The sequence below is a fragment of the Paramisgurnus dabryanus genome, chromosome 10, assembly GCF_030506205.2.
Source record: "Paramisgurnus dabryanus chromosome 10, PD_genome_1.1, whole genome shotgun sequence".
Lineage (NCBI taxonomy): Eukaryota > Metazoa > Chordata > Actinopteri > Cypriniformes > Cobitidae > Paramisgurnus > Paramisgurnus dabryanus.
In genome coordinates, this window is record NC_133346.1 from 12,022,955 (window position 1) to 12,046,792 (window position 23,838).

Genomic DNA, 23,838 nt, shown 5'->3' on the forward strand with positions numbered 1-23,838 from the left:
AAAATGAAAATTTATTAGGTTTAGTAAGAAACAGTTCACCATTTAAATTCATATGAACTACATCAGCCTTGCATGCATCATGCTGTTAAAACCTCAAACCCCATTTGTTCATCTGATCTGAGGTCAAGTGCACTTTATTTAGGGCATATTGTCATTTAGGAGTGAGTTAAAATTGGTTCCTTCAACAAATGTTAGACTCTAAAACACCCCTCGGTAATGAGAAGCTGCTTGTTTTCTGTTTCCTTAGATATAATTTCTAAAAGCTTTCTAAGATATATTTGTCTGCACGCCACTGCAGACAGACACATCCAGCAGCGCAGATCAAGGCTTCACTTTCATGTGAGAAACAGAACGACCATTATCAACAACAGAGGAACAATCTGATAGAATGGTAAGAATGTTGTGTTTTGAAATCCTTAAATCCTTTAAGAACAGATGTATATATAATGTATGTATATATATTTTTTAACTGGACATAAATAATATGTAAGGAATAACTGATGACGGGCCGTTAAATTATTTGAAAATAATGCACACCCAAGGTGGTAATGTGGTGCGAACGAAGTGTTGTTAAACCACGGTTGTGTGCATTATTTTCAAATAATTCAAAGTTAATTATTCCGCTTATACCACAAACATTTCTCTTGTGGTTAATTTAAGACATTTGACAGGTCAGGTGTGCGTTTTACAGAAAAATAATCAACACCTCCCTTATGAAAATGAACCATGTTTTTATGTGGAAAAACTGTAGTAACCATGTTATTTTGGTTTTAGTAAAACCATGGTTAATTTTCGTAAGGGCCGTGGGAAAATGTTGTTTCATGCATTCACAGCTTGCACTGGAACACTAACCACTTTATAATCTGTGTTTCAGAAAGACTTTTTAAACATAGTTTAAGGGCTGCAGCATGCGCTTAGATCCTTATAATAGGGCCCAGGTTGTTTCTCGTTTCTTGTTTGTGCATGTTTGTCTCCTTTTCTGGCTTCCTTCCTTGACTCACTTCTTAGCTCCACCCCTTATAATAAGATGTAAGGGAGAGATACACTTGTTTATCCTTATGACTGCTCATGAATCTTTCTTCTCCTCGTTCCTTACCTCCTCACTGTTGAGTTAGACAGTTGAGATCTTCTTCAAGATGGCTGCTGGATCAGTTTTTGGCTCATGAGCTTGAGGACAGAGCGGCCGTTGTTTGGCCATTAATGTGTCCAGCTTTCCACTTTTAATTTTTATGGTTAAATGAGTGCATCATCTGGGTATCATTAGGAAATTTTAAAAACACACTACTCACACTAGTTATATATAATGTTTTTCATTCTCTGTGCAGAAATCACCAACGTTTTTGACCTTTACCTGCTTTGTGTTGATTCTTCCATCTTTGATTATAGGTAAAAATACTTTTTGTTTATTTTTGAAGCTTATAAAACACACAAAAAATTTTGAAAACAAGATATTTATTTCCAAAATTACAAAAATACTGAGCAATAAAATGCATGTTCCTATTTTTTGTCCTATTAGGTCAGGAAACACAACACAGTGTGATGAACCGCCACCGGGTTTTTAAGGTTTATCGGGGAATGTCAGTCAATATCAGCTGTAACTACAACAAATCTGATGAAACTGAAACATTTCATGCAGCTCTACATTTAAATAGAAATCATAAATTGTGCTCATATGTTATTAATACTACTAGTAAAACAGGTATGCGTCGGTCATGCAATAGAGACATCAGATTTATCTCGATTACAGATAGTAAAAAAATAACATTTGAGCTGTCAAATCTTCAGATAAACAATTCAGGCACCTACAGATGTAATGTGTTTAGACAAATACCTCCTCCTGTTATCACTATAGGAGAAAACAACACAACTGTTCAGGTTTTTGGTAAGTCATTTAAACAATCCTAATTTTGCATGATTATTATTATTATATAATATACTGACATGGTTGTGCTCTTAATCATTGAGTGTTTTACTAACAGTGCCATGTTTCGTTAAACCCATTTCTAGCACGTCCCCATGTGTTCATGTCATGTTTGAAAGAGCCTGATGGACATCCCATAATTCTGTGCAGCTCTGAGGGGTTTTATCCTTCTGATCTACAGCAGGTGTGGTTGAGAGATGGAGAAATACTGAACATCTCTCATACACACAGCACTATCAGAAACAATTCAGATGGATCATTTACCCTCCATTCATACTTAAATTTATCTTCTGCCACATCTGATCCTTTAAACTACTCCTGTGGGATAAACCACTCATCATTAAACAAACAAGTTGTGCTCCATCTGTCTCTTGCAAATTGTAATGACAGGAAACAGGGCGATGTTATTACAAAAACAGGTAATCAATTATATATGTGTATATAAAAATATATGAATTAATCAGCCAGTGCAAAATATTTGATGTTATGTTTACTCTATTTTGTTCAAGAGCAATCTTTACATATAAGTAATAATATGAAGATTGCTCTGGTGATCTCTGCATTGCTGACTCTTATCATCTTGATCATGGCAGTAGTGCTGAAGCACTTCAGTGAGTTTCAAATACGATCTTATCTTCTAACACTTCATATTTTTATCCCAATTAATCTCATCACCTCCTCACTAATGTTAAGATGATGGCCGAAATAATAATGAAACAATAAAGCACAAGAAAACTTAAGTTTTAAGATCCTTTAGATCAGATATTTCTACATCAGTGTCTGTAAATACACATTGAAGTAGTTTGACAATCTCATGTTTCTCCAGGAAAAAACAACAACGGATCTCCTGCATCACCTATACAGTTTAATCTGCAGACAGAGGTTATTTATTCAATGCTGGGTGATGATTATACCGTCCCATGCAACCACCCTAACCAGACATCCACCTGCACATTAAACACTGACTGAAGAGACACCAAACAATGACTGACAGAAGAAAACTCCATGGATTGTTGTTCAGTTAAATTCTGAATCTCTTTCGGCATACAGTGTGCAAAGTTTGTTTAGTAGTGAGTGACTTGGTCACTGTTTGAAATGTAAGCTGTTTATTTAGAAGGGTTAAGTTTGTCTTACGCAGAGGGAACTCTCTTTAGTGAGTCAACAGATCGAATTCTTGCACAAACTATTAAAAACAGCTCAGTGTTGTCTGCAAATTCAGAAAATGTATATTTAGTGTGTGATTGTTTAATTCTCTATTGCGTAAAAAAATTGTATTTTCTTGGCTTTTGGTAAATTGCTTTGTGAAGACAATACATTAAACAGATTAAAAATAATTAAACAAACCAATAAACTGTCTTACTGCTTGGAGTTTTTTGTGGATATGTAATACAAAAATTTAATTTAATTTTCAGCTTTCATTTTAAGGGAGTCCAAAAACACAGTAGTGCATTTATGCCACCTACTGAGCCGCAGTGTGCACAGAGGCAATAACACAAAAAAGAAGATAGAATTTATATGATCTTAATGTATATCTTTTATATTTTCATGACATCACATTATGTCTCTCTCTCACACGCACACACACACATTCGCACACACGCACATCCTGATTGGTGTTTTCTGCTAATATAGCTCTGAAGTTTTCTTCAAGGTAAAGTAAAAGGTAGTTAATACTGAAAAAGAAGCAGATTTTTATAGGACAATGTTTCTGAGCTTTGTATTTGGTAGATCAAAATTGCATCGCAATGTAATACCCATCCCAATCTTTTTTATCAATAACATGTGGCTGCAAATTACACTTTTCACACGTTAAGACGGCACAATTTAGCCCAATTTCTAAAGCAAAATGTTTACATCTGCTTAAAGATTTATTTATAATTTATATTATGTCTTGCCTGTAAACAAAGCAATGAGTTTGTCAGTTAATGAAGTCTGATGCATACTGAGAAATTACAAACCAGTATGAAATTCATAATGGTTCATACTATGAACCAGTACATTGACTGATGGAGGATCAGTAAAGCAGAAACTTTATCTAATATCCCTGAACTACCTCAAAACAAGATGTGTTTAATCTGCTTAAAACCACCTCTGTCAACAATGACCCTGGACTCAGGGCCATTTCTAGGCATAAACCAGATGCAGGGGGCGCCAAAGAGCACATATACGTTTTGACTGCTGCTTCATTGACTTGAATGTCACGTGTTTAACAAAAATGGACAGCACAATATTTCACCAGCATCAGACAGAAGGTGGTGTGTGTGATTTGCTCAAAAGTATTGCAGTTTTTCAAGACTACAGCTTTGTTCTCCTCTATTTTCCTCTGTTTTTATTACATATTTTTATTACACGCAATGCACTTTTGATACAGAGTAGTGCTACAATTTTTTTCCAAAATATGAAATTGTTTTCTGAAAAGCAGGGTAAAGATAAATGTCCAATTATAACTTTAATACAGTAATAACTGAGTGTTGATTTGGAATGAATGTGTATTGACTCTTCAAAACTGTGGCCCTTGTCAGGAATTTGCAAGGAAGGAGAACCCAAATGCAGACACAAAATACAAATGACAATTTATTAACAAAAGGGAAAGAAAAAACCCACGAGGGGGCAACAAACAGGATAACAATTAAGTGGACAATTTATCAAAACGGACACTATATATGACTGAAACTCACTGATGATCTACAGAGACTCAAGACAGGAACACCGTACAACACGCAGGAAGAACCCGTAAAAAGTGACAAACACAGGAATCTTAAATAGGACAAAGTAAAATACATACACCAGTAAAATAATCACACGTAAGGGACCGGGGTAAAAAGTGACTAGACACTGGAAACACGTGGCAAGATACAAACAATAAAAAGCCACATGTACCCACACAGAACATTGTACTGTCGGGACCCTGCCATACAGAAATACCAAACAAGGATCTTGCAGGATCCCTACAGCCCTTCAGTCAAAAATATTTGCCTACCCCTAGTCCAATGGGTAGCCCAACTTGGCCACAGTCACCCTAAAATTGATTGATTGCTGCTCCCAGTAAAAAGCACTGCTTTGTTTAATTTAATGCATTTAAGATTTGAATGTTACATGATGCACATGACTTGATTTGTGTTTTTCATATGTAATATTGCATGTAAAATATAATGCATGTAAAAATATCCCAGTCATTTTTACTGTATGTCATTAAAATATTGCAAGACTGATTTAAAAGCAGTCACTCAATCTGCACAATGCCGCATGCGTAAGTTGCAGAATAGCACCCCTCTCTGTTGTTGATTATTAAGCCAATTACATTATAAATGAATGTACAAAACTGTATTTTATTATGTCATCCATGAGCATGCGTCCTGAGTGTCCTGTTGGATTTATTTCCATTGACAGTGGCGGTAAAGACTACAACTCCCATGATCAATCCAAGGTCCTTTACAGTGTCATCATACTACGCCTCTGTAATTGTACTGCGACCTCTCTAACAACGAATATTATACAATGTGCCTTTGAAAGCCAGCTGACTTGTTATATGTATCTGACAATACCAAATAAAATGCATACCTTGATGCCTTCATGTGACATTTGCGTCCCATGTATTATGGAATCTGTATAAGCTTTATATTACATTAGCTAAATGCAACTTGGTTAGTAATGCTCATGGTAAGTAATTCATTTCTTATTTCGTATGCATTGCTTTGACATGTTTTCTTCATGTGACCTACATCAATGTTTAGTTCACCTCCTACACTGTGTGGTTAAAGTAACCAGACCTCATTGCTTCTTCAGTTTAGCTGGCCAATCAAAAGATGAAGTTGATTTTCTTAAAAGAGGTCTCAGGGTAAACAATCTAGTAAAAGACGTTTGCAATGCACCGGAATTTCCATAGGCTTAGATGCAATGTAAGATATTATGACACGACTATACTGGAGAGCATTGCAACACTGTGTCATTCTTGTCTCATCTGATCACTTCACTTAGGCCCTGTTTACATGGTTATTTTGAAAAACTCAGACATTTCCCTTCGTTTGTGCCCTTCGTTTACACGCAAACGGAGAACTCGCCTCTGAAACCGATTCTTTCTAAAAACTCCGGCCAGAGTGGAGATTTTGAAAATTTTCGGTTGCATGGTTGCATGTAAACGGACAAACCGATGTTTAGGCAGCCAACGTCACTTACGCCAAAAATGCGACCTTGTTCAAAAGGGAAACAGGAAGTGATTTGTTGCTGTTTTCGGGATTCTGATTGCCTTACGTGAGCTTGAGTTTCTCATTAAATATACACCGGTACGTGTCAATAAACACTTTTCTGAAAACTGACATGTGTGCACAAAGTTATTTTTGAAACTGGAGAGGTTGAAATGTCTGTTTGTGAAAATAGCCGCCCACGTGTAAACGTAGGCTTAAACCTCACCCCATTTTGTTTTTATTAAAGATTAAGGACCTTGCAAGACAATGCCACTTTTATCACTTTTATCACCTACCACAATGTAAAGGAATAGAAGAGCTATACCACAATAATATTTACAGTAAATACAAGCATACATTGTTTTTCTATGAGCATATTAATGTCTTCACATACTTCCATTATAATACAATTTGGCAACTGCAGACACATTTGTAAGTCTTTCCTTTTCAGACCTACGTTAAGCCTTCATGTTGTTCTGAAACGTATACATCCTCTCACACAGTGTGGTTAAAATAACTAAACTTGCTTTAGTTTAGCTGTCCAATCAGATAGCGAGGCTTTGATGTCATTGCTGAGAGAAACTACTATTAGAGTCAATAGTATCAGTGTTTGAAACTGCATATTCATATAGATGTGTAGTCACACTACAAAGTCAGATAAAATGTCCCCAGCTATCACTGAGGTGGCACTCTTACACATTTTATCTAAAGAGTTCATAATGGTACCAAATGTATACATATCTGTGCCGAAATGGTACTTAGGACCTTTTTAAATGCTACTGCCCCAGTGACAGTTATAGGGACTATTTTTGGCCATTTATACTGACAGTGTATGCAGTATAATGAATGAAGTTAACTGTATTTAACTCACATTTTAATGAATGAGTTTGACTGCACAATGAATAAATCTGTTATTATGATGAACTGAGCACATGTAATTGTACTTTACATTACTTTACATCAGTGTTGTTGTTATTATTGCAGAAATGTAGCAAAACTTATAAACTGATCATACCTTACAAAACACAGATTAAAAGTTTAGTAACAGTTCATCATTTAAATTCATATGAAATACATCAGCCTTGCATGCATCATGCTGTTAAAACCTCAAACCACATTTGTTCATCTGATCTGATGTCACATGTATTTTATGGGGCAAACGTATTGTCACTCAGAAGTGAGTTAACATTTGTTCCTTTAATAAATGTAATGGTAATGAGAAGCTGCTTATTTTCTGATTCCTAAGATATATTTTCTAAAAGGTTTCTAATTTTTGGGCACGTTACAGCAGACAGACACATCTAGCATCACAGATCAAGGCTTCATCTTCATGTGAGAAACAGAACGACCATTATCAAGAACAGAGGATCTATCCGATAAAATGGTAAGAATGTGGGTTGTTTGGAAATCCTTACTTACTTTAAGAACAGATGTATACAGTACTGTGCAATAGTCTTACGCGACCATGCTACCATTAGATTTGTTGTCTTTGCAATTGTATCATATATAATTATTTCTCAGTCTCTTTATTAGAATACAACAAGAAAATACAGGAAATGCTATGTAGTATTAAAAATAGTATAAAAGTATAAGCTGATACTTGATAAGTGTCAAACTCCCCTTCCACTTGAGCAATAGCAGGAAAGTGCAGGATCTCTTAAACCTATAAAATTAAATCCTAATTTCTAAATCTAATCTATGACTTCAGCACTTCAGTTTCCTTAAAAAAGCTCAAGATGTGTTTCGTGCCGAGAAGGGTCACGCTAAATACTGACTGATGCCTGAAGAAGACATTTAGTTCTGAAAAAATTTTGTTTTTAATTTTGTGTACATATTTCCTGTATTTTCTGTTTGTGTCTTAAAAAAGAGTGAAAAATTAATAGTGATAGACATAAAACTTTGCTAAAACAACAAAGATGTGATGGTGGCCTAAGACTTTTGCACAGTACTGATATATTATTTTTAAAAGAACAGATAATACGTAAGGAATAATTGACGACGGGCCGTTGAATTTTTGAAAATAATGCACTCCCAAGGTGGTAATGTGGTACACCGTGGGTGTGCAATTATTGCTCTGGTGGTTAATTTAAGACATTTGACAGGTCAGGTGTGCGTTTTACAGAAAAATATTCAACATCTCCCATATGAAATTTAACCATGTTTTTTGTGTATTGATTACTATTAGCAATACCATGGTTTTACCCATGGTTTAACTGTATTTTTTTTGGTTTACAAAAGCTATGTTGTGGTGACCATGGTCTGCATGCAGCAGGCACTTATTTTGACAAGACATGTGATGCTCATAGGATCACTCGACATGTAGAACACATATTTTGAAATAAGGAACCACACACATGACGGGCTACATGCATGTTGTGACGAACTTCGCATCTAGCGCCCTCAAAAAAAGAAGTGACCGGCCCCCACTGTTTTTGAATAATATTATTTGAAGCTTATAAGCTTTACAGATTTTGAACAGTGGCTTTATGATAAAAGAGACACTCGCGTTTGCCAGATACTCACATAATCTCATGCGTAATCAGAGTTTACTGTTAACTGAGTGTCTTGTGTGTAGCCTATTTTTTGAAAATGAGCGTCTCTTTTATCATTTTACGCGAGTGCAGCAGGCACTTACTTTGACAAAACACGTGATGCACATGGTTCACATTACGCAACAAACACATATTTTGAAAACACAAGCAACACACATGACACTCCAAACACTTATTTTGAATTTGTGCCCCTCGGAAGTTTAAGTTTAGGGTACTTAAGTCGGCATTAAGTATTTTAATGCTTTTATAAAATGGTTACCACACAATAAAAATATTAAAGCCAAAATATGTATCAACACAACTTTTCAAGAAAATCGCTAAATGTAAATAAAACACAGCTATTGGCCAATCAGAAGCAAGCACTGGAACTAACTATTTTATAATATGTGTTTCAGAAATACTTTTTTAAAATAGTTTAAGTCCAGCTGCTAGTGTAATTTCATAGCTAATAACGCTTGTTATAAATCAAATGTAATTAATGTGCAATTTTAGTTTTTTTTTTTCTCGCTCACACATACAGATTAGTACTTTTCCACTTACATTTACATTAAGTCCTTTAGCTGACGCTTTTATCCAAAGCGACTTACAAATAAAGACAATAGAAGCAACACCTGACCACACCGGAGCTCATCCTGTTGAGTGGCAAAAAACATTCAACAAAATGGCTGGCCGTTCTAGCGGCGGACGTGAAAATATCAGTAACTGACAATTATCAATAAAAAATTTAAATTAGTTGGACTTGATAGTGACCCTAGCAACTTGTCAACCCACCTGTGGTCAATGAATGTTGGCAGGACGATCCATTTACTTCTCCTTTCAGTGTTTTTGCCAACCTGTAAAACGATAGCTCAGAATTTTCTTTTAAATCTGTTAGTTCAGTCTATTGCATTAAGTGTCTATTGTGTCTATTTCCGGCTGACGCTGAAGTCTGTCCCAAAATATGACTCCGGTGCGCCCTCTTGGGCCCTGTCCCAAATGGCACACTCTGGACTTGTGGACCTCCTCAGAGTTCACACTTTGATGACATCATATAGTGCAGACCTTAGGTACCCTTGACGCAAGTCGTATTTTGGGACAGACTCGAGTGTCACGCCAAAAATAGGAAGAGAAGTTGTCCATCAGTGTGAACTCCTCCCTTTCATCGTCTGATTGGTCAGACTGCATTATCGCAAAGACTTCTGGGTTGGTAAAGTGCGCGAAGCCTGCTGCAGTGGGGGCTTTGCCGAAAACCGCATCAAGGGTGCAAAGGGGGCGCTGATGGGCACATTTCGGAGCGTAAAAATTACAGATTGGACACCCTACAGACTCGTAGACTAAGCGAGCACATGCAATTTAAGGCCACGAGACCGAAAGTCCACATGAGGTGCGCCATTTGGGACAGGGCCTTGGACTTGTGTCAAGGGTCCCTAGGGTCTGCACTACATGATGTCATCAAAGTGTGGACTCTGAGGAGGTCCACAAGTCTGGAGTGTGCCATTTGGGACAGGGCCGTACACATGTGTGCCCTTATGACTGCTCAGGAATCTTTCTCACTCCTCGTTCCTTACCTCCTCAATGAGTTGGACAGTTGAGATTTTCTTCAAGATGGCTGAGCTTGATACATTTTTGGGTCATGAGTGATATTAGCTTTCCACTCTTATTTTTTATGGTTAAATGAGTGAATCATCTGGGTACCATTCTTTTAGGAAATTTCAAAAACACGATTCTCACACGTTTTACACTTCAAAATTCATATAATTTATGTTTTTCATTCTCTGTGCAGAAATCATCAAAGCTTTTGGCCTTTACCTGCTTTGTGTTGATTCTTCCATCTTTGATTATAGGTAAAAAATACTTTCTGTTTGTCTGAAGCTCATAAAACACACACTGATAACAAAATATTTATTTCCAAAATAAAATGCTCTTTTTTTAGGTCTGGAAACACAACACAGTGTGCTGAACGGCCACCAGGTTTTTAAGGTTCATCTGGGAATGTCTGTCAATATCAGCTGTAACTACAACAAATCTGATGAAACTGAAAAATTTCATGCAACTCTACATTTAAATAAAGATAATAAAATGTGCTCATATGTTATTAATAATACTACTAATAAAATAAGTACGTGTCAGTCATGCAATAAAGACATCAGATTTATCTGGATTACAGATGGTAAAGAAATAACATTTGAGCTGTCAAATCTTCAGATAAACAATTCAGGCACCTACAGATGTATTGTGGTTAGAGATATACCTCCTCCTGTTATCACTATAGGAGAAAACAACACAACTGTTCAGGTTTTAGGTAAGTTATTTTAAAAATCCTAATTTTGCATGATTATTTTTAATATTATATAATATACCAGCAACACGAACATGAATGTCCTCTTAATCATTAGTGATTTACTGACAGTGCCATGTTTCATTTTTAGCACATCCTCATGTGTCCATGTCATGTTTGAAAGAGCCTGATGGACAACCCATAATTCTGTGCAACTCTGAGGGGTTTTATCCTTCTGATCTACAGCAGGTGTGGTTGAGAGATGGAGAAATACTGAACATCTCTCATACACAAAACACTATCAGAAACAATTCAGATGGATCATTCACCCTCCATTCATCCTTAAATTTATCTTCTGCCATATCTGATTCTTTAAACTACTCCTGTGAGGTAAACCACTCATCACTAAACAAACCAGGTGTGCTCCATCTGTCTCTTGCTAATTGTACTGACAGGGAACAGGGCGATGTTATTACAAAAACAGGTAATCAATGAGAAGTGTGTATATAAAAAATATAATAATTAATCAGCCAGTGCAAATAGTGTTTTGATGTTATGTTTACTCTATTTTGTTCAAGAGCCATCTTTAAATAATAATATGAAGATTGCTCTGATGATCTCTGCATTGCTGACTCTTATCATCTTGATCGTGGCAGTACTGCTGAAGCACTTCAGTGAGTTTCAAATATGATTTTACGTTCTAACACTTCATATTTTTATCCAAATTAATCTCATCACCTCCTCACTAATGTTGAGACGGTGGCTGAAATAATCATGAAACAATAATGCACAAGCTAACTTAAGTTTTAAGATCCTTAAGATCAGATTTTCCACATCAGTGTCTGTAAATACACATTGAAGTAGTTTGACAATCTCATGTTTCTCCAGGAAAAAACAACCACAGATCTCCTGCATCTCCTATACAGTTTAATCCGCAGTCAGAGCTTGTTTATTCAAAGCTGGGTGATCATCGTCCTGTCCCATGCAGCAACCGCCCTAACCAGACAACCACCTGCACATTAAACACTGACTGAAGGGACACCAAACAATGTCTGACAGAAGAAAACTCCATGGATTGTTGATCAGTTAAATTCTGAATCTCTTTTGGCATACAGACAGTGTGCAAAGTTTGTGACTTGGTCACTGTTTGTCACATAAGCTGTTTATTTAGAAGGGTTAGTGTGAATGTTTCAGTCCCTATTGCTAAAATGTGATATTTTCTTGGCTTTTGGTAAATTGCTTCGTAAAACAATGGATTAAAATAATTAAACGACCCATTAAACAGTCTTCCTGTTTGGAGTTTTTATGAATGCTGATTGGATATGTAATGCTAAGATGTAATTTAATATCTCCATCTCTCATTTTAAGGAGTCCAAAAATGTAGTGCATTTACGCCACCTACTGAGCTTCAGTATGAACACAGAGGCAATAAAACAAAAAACAAGATAGAACTTAATCAACTTATAAGAAATAATTGACTACATGCTGTTGAATTATTTGGAAATAATGCATACCCAAGGTGGTAATGTGGCACGACCGCGGGTGTGCATTTTTTTCAAATAATTCAAAGGACCAGAGTTAACCCGTTTAATCCCAAATTTTTTCTTGGAATTTGAATACATGCAATTTACTCTTTAGACCTCCCTAACACACAAACTTTATGCCTTCTTTGATTTTATGTTGGTTAAGTTGGTGAAATATGGGTTTTATACTCGGTCACAAAAGTGACCGGGGGGAAACATCAGGACTTCATTGAAATTCAATTAGACATATTTACATTAGAAACAGTGTGTTATACTACCGGTCACATTTGTGACCATTAAAAAAATCCTCAAAATATATCTGTAGGAGACCCCACCTACAAAATTGATAGTTCTATTTGTTAAAATGTTCTGCATTTATTTCGTCTTTGGTTTTAAAAGATGTGGTGCAGTCAATAGTTTTATCGCATCTTGAGTACTGCCCTATAATATGGTCAAGTGCATCAGAAAAGCACTTAAAAAAACTTCAGATTGTTCAGAATAGAGCAGTTGGTGCTCCATTATCAATTTCAGGCCAGTGTTGCTGATATGCATACACAGCAAAATCACCAGTGTTAAATTTTCAGGGATGGTGTTAAATTCACAGTGTTGATGCTGTTTTAACACTATCTGGTAATAAAATAACACTGCCATTGCTAGGCCAGTGTTATATTCACGACAGTGTCAGTGTAAAACAAGGGTGTTATCAGATTTCACTCTGAGCGGTGTAAATCAAGCCACGCCTCCACTTAACATATCCTGTCAGGGATTTTACCGCCATTTTCTTTCACAGGAGGACTGAAGAGATCAGGTAAATCAGTCTCATAATATTCACATGGTTTAGCTAAATTAAACTGTTATTTCTCTGTCTGACTCTACGCAGCCATATGCCAAAAAACCTAAATAAGATATTTTCCCATTTTATTTCCCCTTTGTTCGTTATTTGGTTCAGTTTAATCAGAGCTAAGTTACCTTGTGTTACGTTGTTCCCTTGTTAGCATAGCTGCCAACTCTCACGCCTTCGCCGTGAGACTCACGCAATTGACCCCATTCTCACGCTCTCACGCCACACATCCATTTTCTCACGCAGGCTCGTACCCACCATTTAGATTCCCATTGAGTTTAATACAAGACATTAAATAATTTTATAAAAATACCTAACTGTAAATACTGTAAAACGCCTATCTCTATCTGGCGTGCCTCAAACAGCATAAAGCGCTCGTCAAAGTCAAAATGATGCGAAGGCGAATCAAATCAAAGAAGGTGGAGTTATTGTCTACAAATGCCGAAGCGCCAGCTACAAACTACAGAGAGCGAGTGCGCGGCTGCGCGATGGTGAAAGAGCAACGCACGATGTAAGTAGCTAAAGCAGTGCTCACAGTATTGACACTTTTATATTTTAGCGTACCTTCACTGTCTTATGTGCCACCACTTCTCATGGTGCTGGTACTTTGCTGCAAAGAGTCAAAGAGCATTTCACTTTATGTGGCGCTGCGCAGGAAGTTCGGCAGCGAGGACATCAGAGTACCGCGAGAGCAAGTCGAAATGTTACAAAAGGGTCCGCCTTTACCTTTGCTATCGCGTGACTCTGATGTCATACGCCGATCAGTCAGCTCCGCACCAGTCGAACACACAAAGCGTCAAGGTCTGGATGAAAAGCAGAGAATTGCCCGGATTCCACGCACGCAGATACCCTCAGAAAACAGCAATTTTAATCAACCATCACTCGCGTCACGTGTGTATGTTTGCAAGCAGTACAAGCCTGCGTGATGTTTGCGGTGACAGGTTTTAATAAAAGAGAAAAAGGTCAATTTATATTTGACATCTATAAACAATAATATATATGAAATATAATTATATGGTCTTGACGTACACATTATCTCTTGCTTTAGTTTAATATAAACTACTAATTTGGTTTATTTGATTGTGACAGTCCCTCTATCACCAATCACAAATCATCACTTTACGCTTCTCTTTCTCACTGGATAAACTGAATCAAAGCTGCTGTCATCTGCAGTTATACATTTTACAGAGACCAGTATTCATTAGATTTTAAGAACTTTTTTGGCACTTTTATCAGAAGGAAAGCATAAGTGTATAAAACAATAGTAAAGACTCTAATCTCAGGCATTTAAACTCAGTAAAAGCTTTTATTTCAATTTAATTTCTAAAATATGATTCGATTTGTATTGAACCATTTTAACGCAGTCTTTTCCAACTATTTAACACAGAAATAGCTAAAATCCACACTATTATCAATTGGCAAATGGTTAGGACTTATATAAAAAATTATTACCACAACCCCCCCCCCCAAAAAAAAAATCTCACTCCAAGCTGAACTCAGAAGTTGGTAGCTCTGTTTAGTATAAAGTTAAACTGCTAGCTAAAAGTTTAAAACCAAGAAGGATAATTTTAACAGGAGATATGAACGAAAGAATTGAACCATGATAAAACGCGACATGCACTACAAATTGAAGGTATGAAATTAAGTTAAATGAAAGCTCGTTTATTCACCATATGATGCTCGTTATAAGGTAATCATACAGGCTAGATACCTTGAGTTAACGAGGTCGTTTACATGCACGTGAGTGCACGGATATCGGTTAATTATTCAAATTACTGAAAAACACGGAGAAAACCGCAACCGCATCGTCATGTGTTTTTCTAAGATGTATGCAAACAGGGGAAATATCGCCAAACCCACAATTAATTTGACCAAAACCTCACATATCATCATTTGTATGCACAGATTGGATGCATTGTGTGTTGTAAGCTTTTCGTGGCGCTAGATGTCAGACAGATGCAAATGGCAAATACATACGAAAGTGTAAAACGTGTATGGCGAACATTTGTTTTTTTCTGTCATTATAGATGCTAGTTTGGTGAAAGTTCACACTGAGTGCTTCAAATCATTCAGAAGAGATGCTGTTTTTAGGGCAGTTTATTAAAGAAGACCTGACATGGATGACTTCCAATGAGAAACGACTGCTAATACTTATATAAATTCATTACAGAAGGTAAGTTTATATATTTATACATATAAATCATTTTATTTGACATAACTGAACAGTTAACCAATCTTTTTAGTATATGTAGTTTTGTACATATTATTATTATTATTATTATTATTATTATTATTAATCTGGAAAGAAACTCACATGACCTGATGCCAACTTTAATAAAAAGATATTATCTTCTCATACATCGTTTTGCTATTGATGTCATATTAAATAGCAATCAAATTGATTACTATTTTGAAAATGTATAAATGAAGATTCATATTGTCTTGAGTGCTGTTTTTAATATAAAAAGAATGTTGAGTTTTCAGAGTCTTTATTGTCATTTTTTGTGATAGGACCCTACCAGGCTATATTTGAATACGGCATACCCATGAATTCTGGAACTGTTATTCCTTAACCCAGTTTGGAGGATAAGAGCTTACCAACTAGTTATGTGAGTACACACAGTACATTTGTACTGTACACTGTCTCTAACATGATTTATTATACTGAGATGATTTTGATTCAAATAACGGTTAAAACTGCACCCTTTTTGGTATTTTCTTGACTCTTTTTGTCTTTGAAAATCTGCAGAAATATGCTGAGGTGATGTATTGCAAAATAGCCAACATACAACAATATGGATGACCCTCTGTCTGGTCAACAGGAGTTTAAATATGGTAAGTGTACATGGGTTTGCTACTTTTACGGTTTTAAAGTTTAACTGTATACTCATGGTGTTTAAATTCTGTTTTGCTAGGACGGGACAGTGATGTGGCAGCTCTTCCCTGGCTCATTCACCTCTTGCCTTTCATTTGTGAAAGGAAGAAAGAAGAAAGAAGAAAGAGGGTCAATGTGCAACTGAAGCTACTGATTGTGCTGTGTAAGTTTTTTTGGTATTTTGTTCTAGTTATTTATTCAGCAGTTAGTTTGCTTGCATTGTTCACCCCATGTAAATACATACAAGTTCATAAGTACACATCAAATACATTCATCAAATACACTCTTTTAAAACACTTAGGTGATGAGCATCAATCCATGCTTTGAGGGGGATGAATCAGCACAGCCCTGCCTGCACTGCATTGGGAACAGAAGTTGCATCCAGAATTTTTGCATCATTCTGGACCAAAAAGCCATTCCCTCCATGATGAAGACCACTGATGCAGCCTTCCGCTACATCATGAGTAAAACAACTACAGAACTAAATACCAGGTTGGAACGTATTTAAGAAAAATGAAACGTCTTTTTAATTGAAATGTCTGTTTTGTTATGGAAAAATCTTTAGTATTGTGAAGGATAAGCATTTCTGCCTGCCAGTAAGGTAATTGCAGTGTATTTTAATGTAGAGCTGCAACTATCGACTATTTTTTCAACCGATTAATCTATCGATTATTTTTTCGATTAATCGAATAGTCTAATGATTTTTTATACATAATTCCCCAACAAATAATAAATGTAACATCTGCCATTAACGCTAACATTTTATTTAAGCATTTTCTTAATTAAACAAACACACAAACCAAAATTTTCAACATGAAAAATAAAGTGGCAATGCCACTTTAAAAGAGGCATTATTCACCTTAAACAATAAAATAGGCATATATTAATATTTTAAACATTAGTTTATGATTAGTACATGCATTAACTCAGCATTAGTTCAGACTGAAGTAAAAATAAGTTCATTGTGATTCATGAACCCTTATATAAGATGTAATGGTTATATTATTACTGTTAATATTATTACTATAAGTAGTACTGCATTCTCATTTAACTTTAACATTTAACTTTTCTTAAGTTCCGGGTAAAAAACAAGTTCAGTTAGTATGATCTTCTAATATTTTATAAACAGCGTTTACGCCGCTGTTACTTTAAATAAACGCATGTCAGGAATACCTTACAAGACGAGCTTCTGTAATATCTGCGCACATATTCGCAAAAAAGACGTTCATTGGGAACTCCGCACTGCCAGCTGGCTTTCAGTGCACGCGGGCACATGCCTATTAGTTCTCAATGTGACAGTAACTTATTATTTCATAACTTCTTAATATAAAAACATGTCCTGCTCTTTATTTACTGTTTCAACATACTGCCCAGAAGCGATGCAATGTCACGTCTGTCAGGCGTCTCGCAGCTCGTATTAAACGAAGATGTAAACGCAGCTGTATTAAGCACAATATGTATTGATTCTATTGTTTATAGAGTAAGTATAAAAACTTACTGTAATAGTTCAAATTCTTACGCTGACGTCTCGTCATTTTGAGGTCGGAGAGCTCCAGGTTTTCTTCTTTTAGGATGATCATACACAGGTGTTGCGCTGCTGTGGTATGCCATTTCAGTTTTACACAGTATGTGTTTTATTTGGTCTCTGCTTAAAGTATTCCCACACTTTTGATCGCGTTCTGTCTGTTTGGTATAACACTTGTATCACCCGGTCGGAGCTGAAGCCGCCTTCATTTCAAAATGTAAACAGTGCGACGCATCGACGCATTTCCGGCAAATCGACGTAATTACGTAATCGACGTAATCGACTACGTCGACGCGTCGTTCCAGCCCTATTTTAATGTTCAAGTTTTGAGTAGGGTGGCTAATTTTTTTTAAACTCTCATTTGATATATTAAAGACCTTATAATAAGTGGTTTTCATGTCACTGCGCTGTGGTATAAGATAACTTTCATTATTCCATACTGTATTCTGTATTCTAATTGTAGCTGAGGTATTTAAATAAGCAGTGTTAAATGCAAAGTGTTGTGTGTATCAATGTAAATATTAAATGTGATGTACTTTAATAAAAAGAGGTTTTGCAATATTTCTTGTCATTTGTCTTTTATATAAACAACCCATTAGCAACAAAAGTGTGGCTATTAATCAGTATTTTAACACTTAACATTGTTGAATTCACATTACACCGGTGTTGACTTTAAATTAGGAGTGTTAATTTTTAACACTGTATTTCTGTGCCAACACCAGTGTAGTGTGGAAACAACAATGAATAGTGTTGAACAAAGTGTAAAATTTAACAATATTGAGTGTTAAATTAACATATAATGAGTGTTGTTAAATTAACACTACACTTTTGACTAAATTAACACAGTGTAGTGTGGACACATATACACACTTTTCCAGTGTTAAATTTGACACCCTGGGTGTTATTTTAACACCAGTGATTTTGCTGTGTAGAAAATTATCATGGCTTTTAGTGAAGGACAAATTACATTTACGAGTGTTGGTGTATTTTTATAAGGTAATCAAGTATCACACACACCATGTTTTTTCTTTGAAAAGCTTGTATATGTTGGTTTTAGACACGATCATAAAACACGTCAAGTGAGTAAGTCTCAACTGTTTTTACCATGTCCACAATCAAATTTGCTGAAAAAAACTGTATTTTATCGTGGCTCTGCTGTTTGGAATGTTGTTCCTATAAAAATACGTAACAGTAATTCTACACATGTGTTTAAAAGAAATTGTGAAAACATGTTGTTAACGGTATAACCGTACTTCTGCTTGTGCTGCAACTATTAATATTTATGGGTATAGTTTTGTGATGTGATTGGATTAGTAATTGTATTTTTGTTATTATTTTATTTGTTTGAATGATTTTTTTGTATTGTGCAACTCTGTGGACCCCAGGAAGATTAGCAACCACTTTGTGGAAGCTAATGGGGATCCAAATTAACAATAAACAATAAACAATTAAGATGTTTTACTTCTTTTTGTGGTAGACATCTTCTTCTAGATGTGCAAGCAGGAAGTAAACTGATCTGTCATGTGACCTTTCACCCTAGTCACATGACATTGATACATTTTAATCAAGACAATCTATTGTTTCATTTAAAGGTTTAATTTCTTGTCCAGAGCCAACATCAACACTTTTAGATCTTTCAGAAAGAAGAAAAAAACACGGTCACAAATGTGACCGGTGGGATAAGCTCCGGAACGGATCTGCAACGGATCTGCTCCGAAGCCGACAGTTCCGGTCTGGATCCGTTGCGGATCCGCCCCGGAGCCTATTGCTATCAGGGATTTAACTAATACCACGGTTACTTACCACAAACAGTCACAATATTTTACCAGCATCAGACAGAAGGTGGTATGTGTGATTTGCACAAAAGTATTGCAGTTTTTTCAAGACCAAAGATTTGTTTTCTGTATTTAACACATATTTTTCATGATATATTCTCAAGCAATGCACTTGTGACCATTTGCCCTTAAGAAAATTAAGCATGATTAAACTATAATAAACATATACTGTAGTAAACCATTTTATTTCTAGTACCCACAAATTTATGGTCTTCTCACAATAATAACAACAATGGTATTATATTTGTATAAAAACTATGGTAGTACACAAAATCAACATATAATGTGTTAAAATAACACATAGGGCCCTATCATAAACCCAGCGCAATGCGCGACGCAAATGTTTTGCGGCTATTTTGAGGCAACTAAAATAGACTACGCACAATATTGTTTTTGTTATTTAAAGAGCACGTTAGTGATATGCGCTTATAAACAGGACGACAATGCGAGTTTGCTTATTAAACACAATGGATGCGCAGCAGCACACAAACGTTTTTAAATATGACAAATTAAAGGATTAAAATGTAAAAGATTATTACTGAGTCTCTTGGACATAAAGGAGGACAGTTTACAGAAGACATGAAGCCGAATTAAGCTTGCAGAAGAGCTGCTTCACCTGTAGCTTGGAAAGGAAGCAGATGTTTTTGCTTTTATGAAGTGCTACTATATATTGCGTTTATTCTGATTTTTTAAATGCTACCCCCGGATATGTATATGATGACTTTGTACCTGAGAATATGGTGAGGTGAAACCCATTTTTAAAGTGGACATTTTACAAGACTTTATTAAGATGTCAAATAAATCTTTGGTGTCCCTAAAGTACGTTTGTGAAGTTCTAGCTCAAAATACCCCATAGATAAAATTATAGCATGTTAAAAAAGCCACTTTGTAGGTGTGAGCAGCAGTGGCAGCGTTACAGGAAAACCTAGGGTATGTCATAATTTCCTCTGGGCGTACAAAAACATTCTCAAATAACAAATCTATAAAACAACATTACATGTGTACATACTCCACCATCGATCCAACAAAGATTCACTTATACAACAACAAAAGCAATACAAATAAAAAACAAAAATAAATTTAAGTTTAAAATGCTTTTCACTTTCAAGTGCAACTCCAGCAACAGATAAACTAAAACAAGATATTATCAACACAAAACACTTAGGCCTTTACTGTGACATCCTTTCACAGCCAAATCTTGTCATGATAACCGCAAAAAAAAACAGATTTTTTATTTATGTTATAGATCAGTGGTTCTCAACTCCAGTCCTCTGCCCCCGGCCCTTCCAGGAAATTTTAGATGTCTCCTTATATGAAACTTGGCCTTGTTCAGACCACCACCGGCAAGAGCGTCAATAGCCGTCAAAAGTAGCTTAGCATAATTCATTGAATCTGATTAGTCCATTAGCATTGTGCCTAAAAAATAACCAAAGAGTTTCAATATTTTTCCTATTTAAAACTTGACTCTTCTGTAGTTACATGGCGTGCTAAGACCGACGAAAAATTTTAAGTAGCGGTTTTTAGGCAGATATGGGTTGGCTAGGAACTAGAGCTGCAACTATCGACTATTTTTTCAACCGATTAATCTATCGATTATTTTTTCGATTAATCGAATAGTCTAATGATTTTTTATACATAATTCCCCAACAAATAATAAATGTAACATCTGCCATTAACGCTAACATTTTATTTAAGCATTTTCTTAATTAAACAAACACACAAACCAAAATTTTCAACATGAAAAATAAAGTGGCAATGCCACTTTAAAAGAGGCATTATTCACCTTAAACAATAAAATAGGCATATATTAATATTTTAAACATTAGTTTATGATTAGTACATGCATTAACTCAGCATTAGTTCAGACTGAAGTAAAAATAAGTTCATTGTGATTCATGAACCCTTATATAAGATGTAATGGTTATATTATTACTGTTAATATTATTACTATAAGTAGTACTGCATTCTCATTTAACTTTAACATTTAACTTTTCTTAAGTTCCGGGTAAAAAACAAGTTCAGTTAGTATGATCTTCTAATATTTTATAAACAGCGTTTACGCCGCTGTTACTTTAAATAAACGCATGTCAGGAATACCTTACAAGACGAGCTTCTGTAATATCTGCGCACATATTCGCAAAAAAGACGTTCATTGGGAACTCCGCACTGCCAGCTGGCTTTCAGTGCACGCGGGCACATGCCTATTAGTTCTCAATGTGACAGTAACTTATTATTTCATAACTTCTTAATATAAAAACATGTCCTGCTCTTTATTTACTGTTTCAACATACTGCCCAGAAGCGATGCAATGTCACGTCTGTCAGGCGTCTCGCAGCTCGTATTAAACGAAGATGTAAACGCAGCTGTATTAAGCACAATATGTATTGATTCTATTGTTTATAGAGTAAGTATAAAAACTTACTGTAATAGTTCAAATTCTTACGCTGACGTCTCGTCATTTTGAGGTCGGAGAGCTCCAGGTTTTCTTCTTTTAGGATGATCATACACAGGTGTTGCGCTGCTGTGGTATGCCATTTCAGTTTTACACAGTATGTGTTTTATTTGGTCTCTGCTTAAAGTATTCCCACACTTTTGATCGCGTTCTGTCTGTTTGGTATAACACTTGTATCACCCGGTCGGAGCTGAAGCCGCCTTCATTTCAAAATGTAAACAGTGCGACGCATCGACGCATTTCCGGCAAATCGACGTAATTACGTAATCGACGTAATCGACTACGTCGACGCGTCGTTCCAGCCCTACTAGGAACTATACTCTCATTCTGGCGTAATAATCAAGGGCTTTGCTGTCGTAACATAGCTGCAGGGGGTGCAATTATATTATGTAGTGTCCGAAAATAGTCCCCTGCCATTGAAAGTTCCTAAGGGGACTATTTTCGGCTACTGCGGAATATCATTGCGCCTCCTGCAGCCATGTTACGACATCAAAGCCCTTGATTATTACGACAGAATGAGAGAACAGGCATTCATCTACCTGTGAATGCAACAAACTTAGGGAACTGTCGTCTCCACTCTCCAAAGACCGGACACAGATTGTGAGAGATGCACTGGAGTGGCCAGAAAAGACGAAGTGGATTTTCGGAATCAGTGGATCTTTAGTTGAGTTATAACAAAACACTTTAAGGGGGGTTGGCGGATGATGAGAAGGGGACCTCAGGCAATGACGGCAGAAAGGCGGTGCACTCTTAGAAAGGATTTACACATCTTTGTGCGTTAAAGGGACACTCCACTTTTTTGAAAATATGCTCATTTTCCAGCTCCCCTAGAGTTAAACATTTGATTTTTACCGTTTTGGAATTCATTCAGCCGGTCTGGCAGTACAACTTTTAGCATAGCTTAGCACAATCCATTGAATCTGGTTAGACCATTAGCATTGCACTCAAAAATAACCAAAGAGTTTCTATATTTTTCTTATTTAAAACTTGACTCTACTGTAGTTTACATCTTGTACTAAGACTAAGACTATATTTTTTTATTAGGCCGATATTGCTAGAAACTATACTCTCATTCTGGCGTCATAATGAAGGCGTTTGCTGCCATTACATGTGCCTGAAAATAGTCCCCTTAGTATCTTTCAATAGCAGAGGACTATTTTCGGGCAGTGTGTTATATCATTGCGCCATATCTGCCTAGAAAATCGCAACTTTAAATTTTCCGTCGGTCTTAGTACGCAATGTAACTACAGAAGAGTCATGTTTTATACAAGAAAAATATAGAAACTCTTTGGTTATTTTTTTACGCGATGCTAATGGTCTAATCAGATTCAATGGATTATGCTAAGCTATGCTAAAAGTGGTACCGCCAGAACCAGAGATCGGCTGAATGGATTCCAAAGAGGTAAAAATCAAATGTTTAACTCTAGGTGAGCAGGAAAATTAGCATATTTTCAAAAAAGTGAAGTGTCCCTTTAAGCTTTAACACATTATGTGTCATTTTGTGTTGATTTTGTGTTCAAATATAACACAAGTTGTGTTAAAAGTAACACAAAATGTATTGTTTCAATAATAACACAGAGATGGGTGGATTCTGTGACAAAGCATTTAGTGTGTTGTCCCAGAATCAACACTAATGTGTTGTTTTTAACACATTCATTTTAAGAGTGTGGCTCTAGCCACTGAGCCACCCCCCTGTGCAAGGCCCTGCCTAAATGCACTTAAGACCATGCGCTTAGATTGTTAAAATAGAGCTCATAATGTGTTAAATAGCATAACATAAAACAATGTGCGAACTAGTTCGCCTGAGCATTCAGTCTTTATGATTATGATAAACAAACTTGCATTGCTGTCCTCGAAGGGAGCTTTGAACCTT

At 36.0% G+C, this 23,838-nt stretch overlaps 2 protein-coding genes and 1 long non-coding RNA gene across 3 annotated transcripts; all 3 read left to right on the plus strand.

The window, feature by feature from the left end:
• Nucleotides 1-212: 212 nt before the first annotated feature.
• On the plus strand, nt 213-3,177 carry LOC135740365 (uncharacterized). Its single transcript, XM_065258659.2, has 6 exons — nt 213-391; nt 1,326-1,386; nt 1,517-1,882; nt 2,008-2,340; nt 2,431-2,532; nt 2,748-3,177. Exons 1-6 carry the CDS (start codon nt 389-391, stop codon nt 2,888-2,890), a joined length of 1,008 nt encoding a protein of 335 aa, XP_065114731.1. The 5' UTR covers nt 213-388; the 3' UTR covers nt 2,891-3,177.
• A 4,149-nt stretch (nt 3,178-7,326) lies between these two features.
• LOC135740361 (uncharacterized) lies at nt 7,327-12,027 on the plus strand. The gene is made up of 6 exons (XM_065258633.2): nt 7,327-7,489; nt 10,420-10,480; nt 10,570-10,938; nt 11,066-11,398; nt 11,493-11,588; nt 11,803-12,027. The coding sequence occupies exons 1-6, from the start codon at nt 7,487-7,489 to the stop codon at nt 11,946-11,948; spliced, it is 1,008 nt and encodes a 335-aa protein (XP_065114705.1). The 5' UTR covers nt 7,327-7,486; the 3' UTR covers nt 11,949-12,027.
• Nucleotides 12,028-14,810: 2,783 nt separating this feature from the next.
• Nucleotides 14,811-16,744, plus strand: LOC135738364 (uncharacterized). The gene is made up of 5 exons (XR_010528692.2): nt 14,811-15,451; nt 15,790-15,887; nt 16,028-16,113; nt 16,194-16,316; nt 16,455-16,744. It is a non-coding gene; the product is annotated as an uncharacterized lncRNA (long non-coding RNA).
• The last annotated feature ends 7,094 nt before the right edge of the window (nt 16,745-23,838 follow it).

What these genes read in the sequence shown, in the direction of transcription:
- LOC135740361 (XM_065258633.2), top strand. An exon ending in CGATGTTATTACAAAAACAG is followed by an intron (nt 11,399 to 11,492) that starts GTAATCAATGAG and finishes ATTTTGTTCAAG; the next exon opens with AGCCATCTTTAAATAATAAT. An exon ending in AGTACTGCTGAAGCACTTCA is followed by an intron (nt 11,589 to 11,802) that starts GTGAGTTTCAAA and finishes ATGTTTCTCCAG; the next exon opens with GAAAAAACAACCACAGATCT.
- LOC135740365 (XM_065258659.2), top strand. An exon ending in TCTTCCATCTTTGATTATAG is followed by an intron (nt 1,387 to 1,516) that starts GTAAAAATACTT and finishes TTGTCCTATTAG; the next exon opens with GTCAGGAAACACAACACAGT. An exon ending in CGATGTTATTACAAAAACAG is followed by an intron (nt 2,341 to 2,430) that starts GTAATCAATTAT and finishes ATTTTGTTCAAG; the next exon opens with AGCAATCTTTACATATAAGT.